General features: G+C 40.8%; 1 protein-coding gene across 1 annotated transcript in view; it reads right to left on the bottom strand.

Annotated features, from left to right (window-relative positions):
• The window catches only part of FMN2 (formin 2), a 294,117-nt gene extending 282,946 nt beyond the window's left edge, over nt 1–11,171 (bottom strand). The window contains exons 1-2 of the mRNA XM_059899583.1: nt 11,104–11,171; nt 3,680–3,733 (exon numbers count right to left, since the gene is read on the bottom strand). Coding sequence (XP_059755566.1) covers nt 3,680–3,733; nt 11,104–11,115 — 66 coding nt within the window. The 5' untranslated portion in view covers nt 11,116–11,171. The remainder of the gene's footprint in view (nt 1–3,679; nt 3,734–11,103) is intronic.
• Nucleotides 11,172–11,456: the final 285 nt, after the last annotated feature.

Raw genomic sequence — 11,456 nt, forward strand, 5'->3', positions numbered from 1 at the left:
AGAAAAACAAATACAGTATGCTAACACATATATACGGAATCTAAGGAAAAAAAAAAAAAAAAAAGGCCATGAAGAACCTAGTGGCAAGACGGGAATAAAGACACAGACCTACTAGAGAATGGACTTGAGGATATGGGGAGGGGGTGGGGTGAGATGTGACAGGGTAAGAGAGTGTCATGGACATATATACACTACCAAATGTAAAATAGATAGCTAGTGGGAAGCAGCCGCATAGCACAGGGAGATCAGCTCGGTGCTTTGTGAACACCTAGAGGGGTGGGAGGGAGGGAGATGCAAGAGGGAAGAGAAATGGGAACATATTGTATATGTATAACTGATTCACTTTGTTATAAAGCAGAAGCTAACACACTACTGTAAGGCAATTATACTTCAATAAAGATGTTTAAAAAAAAAAAAAAGCTACAGTAATCAAGACAGTTTGGTACTGGCACAAAAACAGAAATATAGATCAATGGAACAGGATAGAAAGCCCAGAGATAAACCCACACACATATGGTCACCTTATCTTTGATAAAGGAGGCAAGCATATACAGTGGAGAAAAGACAGCCTCTTCAATAAGTGGTGCTGGGAAAATTGGACAGATACATGTAAAAGTATGAAATTAGAACACTCCCTGACACCATACACAAAAATAAACTCAAAATGGATTAAAGACCTAAGTGTAAGGCCAGACTCTATCAAACTCTTAGAGGAAAACATAGGCAGAACACTCTATGACATAAATCACAGCAAGATTCTTTTTGACCCAGCTCCTAGAGAAATGGAAATAAAAACACAAATAAACAAATGGGACCTAATGAAACTTAAAAGCTTTTGCACAGCAAAGGAAACCATAAACAAGACCAAAAGACAACCCTCAGAATGGGAGAAAATATTTGCAAATGAAGCAACTGACAAAGGATTAATCTCCAAGATTTACAAGCAGCTCATGCAGCTCAATAACAAAAAAATGAAAAACCCAATCCAAAAATGGGCAGAAGACCTAAATAGACATTTCTCCAAAGAAGATATACAGATTGCCAACAGACACATGAAAGAATGCTCAACATCATTAATCATTAGAGAAATGCAAATCAAAACTACAATGAGATATCATCTCACACCGGTCAGAATGGCGATCATCAAAAAATCTAGAAACAATAAATGCTGGAGAGGATGTGGAGGAAAGGGAACACTCTTGCACTGTTGGTGGGAATGTAAATTGATACAGCCACTATGGAGAACAGTATGGAGGTTCCTTAAAAAACTACAAATAGAACTACCATACGACCCAGCAATCCCACTACTGGGCATATACCTTGAGAAAACCATAGTTCAAAAAGAGTCATGTACCAAAATGTTCATTGCAGCTCTATCATTGCAGCTCCATCATCGGATGAATGGATAAAGATGTGGCACATATATACAATGGAATATTACTCAGCCATAAAAAGAAATGAAATGGAGGTATTTGTAATGAGGTGGATGGAGTTAGAGTCTGTCATACAGAGTGAAGTAAGTCAGAAAGAGAAAAACAAATACAGTATGCTAACACATATATATGGAATCTAAGGGAAAAAAACAAAAAGGTCATGAAGAACCTAGCGGCAAGACGGGAATAAAGACACAGACCTACTAGAGAATGGACTTGAGGATATGGGGAGGGGGAGGGGTGAGATGTGACAGGGTGAGAGAGTGTCATGGACATATATACACTACCAAATGTAAAATAGATAGCTAGTGGGAAGCAGTCGCATAGCACAGGGAGATCAGCTCGGTGCTTTGTGACCACCTAGAGGGGTGGGATGGGGAGGGTGGGAGGGAGGGAGATGCAAGAGGGAAGAGATATGGGAACATATGTATATGTATAACTGATTCACTTTGTTATAAAGCAGAAACTAACACACCATTGTAAAGCAATTATACTTCAATAAAGATGTTTAAAAAAAAAAAGTCACCGATTCCAAGAGTACATGATGTCATTACTGAGGGCTAGGCTTCAACTGCTTCCCAACAATCTTACCACCCAATTAATTTATTATATTTTCTAGCTTCTAGACACTTCACTGGCAACGAGGAAATGAGAAGGTGTGAAATTTAAATCAATCTATTTCCCCCGTGAGTTTCCAAGCTGTAACATCAGGTGTTTTAAAATCACCCAGTTCATCAGGTTTTCCACTTATTATTGGTTCAGAGCTCAAGAAACATAGAAAATCACTATAATTTTACACAGATGAATATCTACCTTGAATTATTCCAGCTGGAATCTTAATACACAAAGCAATGTTGTTGGTGTTTGGTCACTGTTGATAGTATAGAATACTTTTTGTCCAGGTTTTCTTTGGCGTTATCAATATAACAGAGAATTCAGTAATATACGCCCTGGAAATAAGAACTAGAAAGATCTAACATATTATCCCAGATCACAACTTAGTCATGCCAAAAAAAGTATTGCAAAAATAATGAGAAGATATTTTGAGGGCACTGTTTTTCTTAATTATTTCTCACTTTATTTCTCTTAACCTCTTTTTATTTTTCTTCATTGTATTCACTACTGGCTAATCATGACACAGTTAATGAACTACCAGCTAAGTCCACCAGGGCCCTTCAAGTGCCCCAGCCTGATGGAAGTCTCTTCTCTTAAAAAAAAAAAAAGAAGAAGAAGAAGCTGGGAAAACCTGTTTTATGACATTATCCTTAAGAGCATCTTTACTCTTATGAAAGTGACCAGAATAGCTATATTTCTGAAAAGCACCAGATAATTTATAAAACGAAGTTCTCAACCAATTTATATCCTTATTTATCCTCCAGGAGGAGCAAACTTTCATGTATGATGCAGGGCTGCTTCTTTTGAAAAGGGAAGTTATTTTATACTTGGAAAGTTCTCAAAAATCATCAGATTCTTTGATTTTACAGAGAAGAACACTATGTCCCAGATAGCCTGAGTATGTTGTCACAAACTGACCAGAAACTGACCTGGGCCTGGAACTCGGGAAGCAGCCGTCTCATTTTCTACTCAGACCCCACTCCAGAAAACACACTTCTTGGTGGTAATTTCTAACACTAAGTTATTTTCAAAGGTAGAGTTGGGAGAATGTATAAATAAATTTTAAAAATGGTTTTATATCCAAAAGAGCAACTGCTAACCACAATTACTATTTCATATAAGTGTTTCCTATTTTTACAGGGAGTGCATTTTGGTGCAAGAAAAAAAGGCATAAAATGTGTCTTCTTTAGTAACAGAATAAGAAAGTTTCTGTGGAAATTAAACAGACACTAACTAATGTTTCATCCACCAAAGCAACTTAAGAATATTATTTGGTTTTAGAAAAGCCCCGGCACATCTTATAAAAAATCATATCCACGTGACTGTTAGTGCAACCAGGCCCGTCTCTATACAACACCTGAGCAGCCGCTGTTTCCTGCTGGAGCCAGCACTTGTGGGCCCAGCTCTCCGGCAGGACATGGAACAGCATGGATGCTGAGGAGTTTGTGCCCAGTGCCACTTCCAGGCTGATTTCCTTCACAAAGTCTGAATGGAAGAAAACCCCCTCCCACCTGACTGGAGTCCCCTGCAGGCTGAGAAACACGGCCACCTGGCTGGCTGGGCAGATGGAAAGATAAAGCAGAGGCAAATAAGAGAGAAAGGGATCTGACATCCTAATTAAATCTTCTTACCTGCTGAGCAGCATCTGAACCTTTTTTCGGAGTTTCTAAAACAGCAGATTGAGACTCTGGGTTGAAAAGGAAGAAGACAGGCAATATGTTAAAGAGCAAATTTTTCCCATTTCTCCAATCACAAAATGAAACTATAATATACCTTCAGCCAAAATAAGCACCCAAATACCCAGGTTATACCTCCGTGTTATGAGGACATGACTGCTTTTGAGTACATGTAACACAAAAAATGACACACTCATGTCATTAGGTATTTTTTAAATTAGATTATCTCTACACCTGTCTTTACACATCAGTCATGATTATTTGTCTCAATTGCTAGTTTCTACTTTGTGCCATTAAGTATCTGTCAAGACATTCACTGTTCGTATTATTCACTTAAGTCTGTACAGTGACAGAAGCCAACTCCCCAGCATGGAAGGGTGGGATCTTGGATGCCTTACCTATTGACAACTGACCTTCCACTTTCAGTGAGAGGTAATGAGTGCTCACCAAGAGGCACTGAGTAATTGTCATTTGAGAACCTACGGGACTGAAAATTCTTCATGCTGGAAGACCTAAGGGATAACCAAGACCATGTTTTCTTTTCTTTATTAAGCTAGGGGATACTTTCTTCTAGGTGAAGCTTGCACGGGAGTTACATAAAAACCTAAGAGAGCCTCCAGGAACCCCCAGCGCTCTGTGGATGGGAGTCTGAGAACGACCCCCCTTCCCCATCCTGGGCATCTGCAGTGAGGAACCGAGGCCCCGACACAGCGACTGGTGGCGAGACAAAGACGAGTCTGTCTCCTGACCTTCATGCTGCTCCCTGCCTCCTGACTGGCATGCAGACCAGACACCTGACAGCACACAGCTGTCGCTCTGGGGGATACTTCAGACCTTCCCAATTCAGCAGCATTTTAGTTCATGTATGTGACAATGCATAGAAAAAATAAAAGGCAGTCGTGGTTTAAATCGTACAACATATTGCTAAACTACATTGAAAGTTCTCATTTCACTTGGATTAAAGCACAGTCGCCACCTGGACCCACGGACCTCCTTCCATCTGCCCACACCCCTACCTCTCTGGCTCCACACCCGCTCACAGGGCTCCAGCCACACTAGCTTTCCTGCCGCCCTGTAACACGCCAGTCCCGCTCCGGCCACAGGATCTCCCACGGGGGCGGGGGAAGAATGTCTGCCCCCGCCCCCACCCGCTCGCGGGAGCACCCCCGTGGCCCCGCCCCCGCCCGCTCGCGGGAGCACCCCCGTGGCCCCGCCCCCACCCGCTCGCGGGAGCACCCCCGTGGCCCCGCCCCCACCCGCTCGCGGGAGCACCCCCGTGGCCCCGCCCCCGCCCGCTCCCTGGAGCACCCCGTTCCCTCTCTCTCTCCACAGCGCGGATTCTCTAAGGAAAGCCTGCAGAATTCACTTGTTTGCCGACTTCGCTCTCCCCTCGACTAAGTCAGACGCTGTGAAGAGAGACTGTAGATTCTTCCTTAATGAGTCCCCAGCATCCACAACAGTGCCCGGCGCACCGCAGATGTTTAAAATATGTGTTGAGTAGTTGTGGGAGGGGATGAAAGGAGAGATCAAAGAATGAAGAAACCATGAAAGCGAAGCAGCAGCCCCAGGAAAGTGGGCGCTGGGCCGTCACTAGGCCTGAACCTGAGCTCAGAGAACATCTTTCAGAACAAAATCACTGAGAACAGCATGACGTAATCACTCACCAACACGTGTCTCTGTGGCAACAGAATATTAACAATGCAGGCCTTTTCCCAAATACTCCATTTCACTAAGTTAATCAAAACGTTTGTCTCTTACGCTGACAAATTTCTACTCTGAACACAGCACCAGAGTTGGCCAGTTTTGAAGAAAGAGCTTTAACATCAAAGTGAGGACAGTTAATATTAAAGCAAATCCAGACTCTTGAACGCTTTTGTTTTCTGCTGGTTTTAGTCACCTCCAAATCCTCCCAAACACAAGAGACTTGAGACAAGGTCCTGGGGCTTTGTACAGACTAGAACATTTTCTCTTCCTGTCTTTCTATGTAGATGGTGCAGGAAGAGCCCACAGGGTCTCCTGGGGGGTCACGAACAGTTTTTTCCCTTAGAGACGCATACAGGGTTTCCCAGCTTTTCTCTATAGCCCTAGACCTTGTGACCTGCCCAAAAAAGCAAATCTCTGGCTCTGATGGTAAAAAGAATGTGTACACCCCACCAGAACAATGAACTAGAAAGACTTATCAATATTACAATTTTTTGATCACCTACACCTAAACTTTGAGTTTCTATATAATTCAATGGCTACCTGAATTGAGTTCATTCTCCCACCCTCACCTCTTTCACTACACTTACTTCCTTGAATCAGTGTGTTATGACATCTAGGAGAAATTTATACGTCAAAATATTCTCTTCAAAATCATAAGCTGTAGTACAGGAGTTCTAGAGGGTCAAGATGTTAAGGTGAAAGAAATATATAGAATAACTACAAAGCAAGGGGAAAATGAATGAGAATAATCAAGAGAAGAAAGAAAGAAAAATAAACCTCAAGGAGAAAGAAAACAGGGGAGAATAAAAGTAAGAAAGAGAAAAAAGGAAGGAAAAGAGAAAGAGTAAAGAGAAGTATGAAAAATCGCAAAAAGTGCTGCCTGTAGAGGGAAGCCACAGGCCCGGGCTCTGCCCAGTGAGCTGCTTCTGAGCACCGGCTGAGTCGGGAGCCCGTGGGCAGGCAGGTAAGAAGCCCACTGGGTTCCAGCATCCTCAGAGCGACGACCCCTCGTGCGAACCCCCGGGCCCTCGCCCCGACATCCTCCCCGCAGGGCCCGGAGCTTTCGGGAGCCCCTCCTCCTCAGCCCCGCGTCTGCAGACAGTTCAGACAGCCCCCTTCATCAACAGGACGGCTGCTTTCGGAGTGACCCAGGGAAGCTCTCAAGGACACATCTTAACTGCCAACTCATCCACTCACCCGCCCTAAGGATTAAGAAACTAGACTGGTTTTAAAACATTACTGTGAAGCAAAGTAGGAGAAAGAACCGCCCTGACAAAACTTCAAATGTTCCATGTTTTTAAAGTTACCTCACAAACAGTTCTGGACTCCCCACAATTCCAAATATGTTCTAGAAATGATCTCTCTATCATCACAAATAAGCCTATGACTTATAAAACAAAACATATGTGGATGAGTTTTACATTTGTAGAGGGGACAGCAAGAAAAATAAGCGGGACATGACACTCTGGTAGGAAGGGAAAGTAAATCAAATCACCCCTTTAAATATACAAAATATGCCTTCTGAAAAATGAACTAAGAAGTCTCTAAAAACTTTTACATTTTAGTGAGAAATGCACTTATATAAAATAATTAAATTACGCTTCTTTAATGCTATACATCAACTTGATTCAAATCTAGTCAATTTAATTGAAAGAGAATTCATTAAATTTCATTTAAATAGCATGACTTACAATTAGTGGCCTAACAAATGGTAGATGTCTTTACTTCTGGTATACCCTGTCCTTCCACAAATGAAGATGGGATTAAACATGTAATTTTCCTAAAAGGAGTCAACACTATTCTGCATATTTGATTATTTAATAGTCTGGATCTGCCTGTCGTTGCCAACAAAGGTTGTCCACACATGGGCGTTAGCTTGCATATATAAGGGGGAAATGCGGGCTGATTAAAAAAAAAACTTAACATGGAGAATCATTTCCAGGAGACACAGTTGATCTGTTATAGAGCATTTTATTCCTTGAGAGACGAATGCCATCAAATATCCCCTAGCCCCTTACAGAATCTCTGCTTTACCTCAAGTGAACGTGTGTTAAAAGCATTGGGACAAACCTGGAAATAGGGTGAGGATGCTGTTATTTGCATTTCATCCCACAGAATCTCCTTTATTAAGAACCAGTAGAAACCCTTCTTTTGGATACTAGAGGACAGCAAAGTTGTCCTTCTGGGACTGTTGCTTTTCATTTCACAGATACACAAGGCATGATACAGACTTGTTTCCACTTCCCTTCTACCTTAAACCCAAGGCATAAATTTCAACTACCTTTAAAAACTGCAAGTCCTTCTGAAATACACTTCAGCATGCTAGTTCACCCCAGCCTCATTTTATTGCCCCATCCTAAATTCCTTTCAGTTTAATCTGTTTTCCTTTGTAATCCTTTTGTACACCTCACATATTCATAAGGTGCTCAGATCTTTTATTTTGGAGCCAAGGTGGGTTACCATTCTTTCAGCCAGCATGTAAACGGATATTTTAGGATTTCTACACAAAAAGCTTGTCATGTTTCTACCAGCTCTCCTTCCATATTTTCCTCCAGGATTTTTTGTGTCCAGAACTGCCTTTCTAAAATCAGTCCTCCTTTCACTCTCTTGATCATTCACATTTTTAAAGGAAGACAAGGGCCTTGATTTTCCAAAGACACACGAAGAATGATCAAGTCTCTGTTCACACCTAGACATCGTGACCCTGTTCTCCACACATTCAAAACTAAAGTTAATTCTCTCTTTGTGTAAATCTATTGAATAACTTTTGAAGCTTGGTAGTGAGCCCCTAAAATGGTCCTCAAGCTGTTTCAGCACACAGCACTCCATCAGATACTTGCATTCATATGCTGAGTAGATATTTTATTTATTTTTATCGTTTTCAACAAAAGGTCTTCATTTATTCACTCAAATATTTAAGTATATACTATGTGTCCAAAGGTCTTGAAATGTTGGGAGTCTACACAGAAGACAGATATGTTTAGACAGATAAATTACATATCTAAATAATCCACATGATAGAGATATGAATAAAATGCCACGGGGCTCCAGAAGAAAGAACCACCGTGGCAGGGAGGTGGGTTGTATCAAATAAGTAAAGGAAAATGAAGAGAACAAAGAGAAAGAGAAAACAAGGTAACTAAAACGTTTTCTTCTTATTACTATTTCTGCCACAAACTTCTGGAGCAAGCACATTGCTTCCTAACTTCCCTTCCAGCCTTGTCCTTCCAGGAAACATTCTGCAGACTTCAGATGGTCAGGCTCCACTGTGGAGGCAATGTAGACAGGCTGCAGAGAACAGGGTGGGAGCCAAAGATTCCCAGGAATCCACAGCCCTTGAGGTTTCACTGCAGCCTCTGCACTCACACTCACATAGCAGAAGGTCCGTTTCTACATCAATAGATGAAGGTGGAGAAAAACCCATTTCACAAAATGGATCGTGGAAAAACAAAAGGGAGGTTCCTGAGAAAGGCAGCACCACGAATCTGAATTAGCCAGATTAGTGGATTAGTAACCAGTGTGGAGAAGAGCCAAAAAGGAAAAAAAAAAAAAAAAAAGGCAAAGAAAAACCAAGTTGTCAATTTTTTAAGATGGAACCACAAGTCTTTCTTCTTCAAAAAGAAAAAAAGTCATTGAGCTCTTTAAGTCAAAACTGAAAGGGACCAGATGCTGCAAACAGTGATTTTAGCCATGACATCCTTGCACCAATCACAGTCAAGTGCACTGGAAATAGCTTATCACTGTTAATAATCACATTATCAAAGACTACAATTCATACCTATTTTTTTTAAACAGTAGACTCTATGCACAGTTTTTACTACATTATCTACATTCTCACTCTTACAACTGACTGCTTGCCTATGACAGGGAAGGTGAATGCCCCAGAATGAGAATACCCCATGGAATCACAGCAGGAAAAGTTTAGAAGGACCATTAGACAATTTGGACAAAACAGCTGTTAGCCTCTTGGGTTTAAAACAGATCAATTGAAGAAAAACAACTCACTACATTAAACTATTTTCTACTTACCTCCATCATCCTCTTCAAGAAGGCATATTTTAAAAGGAGACAAGTTGTTATATTAAAAATTGCTGCTCTGGCATTTTGCAAGCTACATCAAATAATGAAGAAAAAACTAGGTTACAAACTTCCTGACATCAATTCCGACTATCATCTCCTACCAAAATAAATTCAGATGATCACTAATTAACTTTCCATCTAATGTTCCTCCAGTATACAATAAAATCAGTAACATAAAATGTTTCAGTTAAAGTTGAGAAAAGTAGACACACTAGGGAAGAAAAAAATGAAAACATCATCCTAATCAATGATGTAAAACACAAGATATGAACAACTGTTAAAATAACTCATTGAAATTGACCGATTCTACTATATCTACACCTAGTTATTTCCTAACCAGTAAGTAATTTTTAATGTAAACAAATAAAATAGTGTATTTAATGGGCTCATTACTTTTAGTTATATGCTTTTCCTTTTAAAACTAAATATGCTTTTATGTGCTTGTTTTTTTCAGGTGTTATTATGTCAGCACCCCCTCATCTCTGAAGGTCTACCTTGGCCCTTGATCAACTGTTCTCTGCACCACAGGAAACTCAGAGCCCTACACAGAACACGTGTCCTACATTGCATCTCTCATATGTGGTTCATTTCAGGGAGTACAGTCCACCAAGTAAACACTAAGCAGTGTTTCAAAAGCATCAGACAGTAAAAGGGGGACATGCAGCATTAGATGTGGGCCCCCATTCAGTGCCTCAGTGCACAGAAGAAACAGATAAATGCATTGCTCCAGGACTGGGAGAAAAACAGAGGTTATAAGCACTAGGCCCCTCTGCAGACCTTTGGGCAGGAGCCTAGAATAAAGTCCCTGACAGCGTGGGTCATTGTTGGCTTTAAAGGGAACTCATGAGTTAGATAATGATAAACAACCAAATTCCATAAAAACATTGTTACAAAAATAGGATTCTTAATTCAATACAATAAATACAAAGTGCTTTCCTAGCTTCAGGCCCCATATAAAGCTGACATTAATCTCATGTTACCTTCAAAATACTTCAAAAATAACACAAAATACTTTAGGATGACACAAGGGACAAAGAGAAAAAACAACCAAAAAGAAATATTTTTTAGAAAACTATTACATCTGAACACTGAACAATTTTTTTAATTACTTAAAATTTAGATTTAGTAAAACATGTTTCTCTATTTTGCCTCTGTCAGTTATCTCTGAAGGCAAAGAAAAAAACGAAGAAAAGTTCAAAGAAAGCAGTAAGGGAAGAGACAGGGGAAAGAGGTATGGTGGCCACCACCCTTGAAGCCAGTAGGCAGAAAGTTTCTTTCCGAGCTCTCAGCCCATGCAGAATGTGCAGCTTCCCACCGGGTGGTGGCCACAGCTGGACCCCGAAGCAGTGGTTCTCAGACTTTATATACACTGTAGTAACTGGGCAACCCAGTGTCCCGTTCCCCAGAACTCAGCAGCCTTGAAGATGGGGCATAAGAATTTTCAATTTAACAAGCTTCCCGGTGATTTAGCATGAGTTATATGCAGATTATAATTTAAGAAATACTTGGAAGAGAAACCCAGACTCAATACCCAGTAGGTGCTGCACAGTTATTCGATGTTACTTTCAGAATATTCACTCTTCCCAGGGGCCTACCTGTGTCAGCATCCTTGGGCCTGTGTTCTTCGTCAGGAGGTTTAGATGGTGGCCAAGCAGCTGGGACTCTCCTGGGAAACTGCCCTTCTATATAATCCAGTGAGTGTGTGGGTTGACTAACTGCAGCCCAGGTGTAAAGTTGATCTTGCTATATTTCCAAAAAAAAAAAAAATTTAAGCTATTTTAATTCAATCATGAAGAAAATGGAGTCTTCTTGATTGATATTTGCAACATCATTTCTATCATAAACATACGTGTGGTGTGCATATATATACACGCAAACATCCATGAAACATTAAACAGCATTTTATACTAGTCAATGTAGATTCATCACATAAACATTCCTTCACACG

The sequence above is a fragment of the Balaenoptera ricei genome, chromosome 16 (assembly GCF_028023285.1).
Source record: "Balaenoptera ricei isolate mBalRic1 chromosome 16, mBalRic1.hap2, whole genome shotgun sequence".
NCBI classification, from domain to species: Eukaryota; Metazoa; Chordata; class Mammalia; order Artiodactyla; family Balaenopteridae; genus Balaenoptera; species Balaenoptera ricei.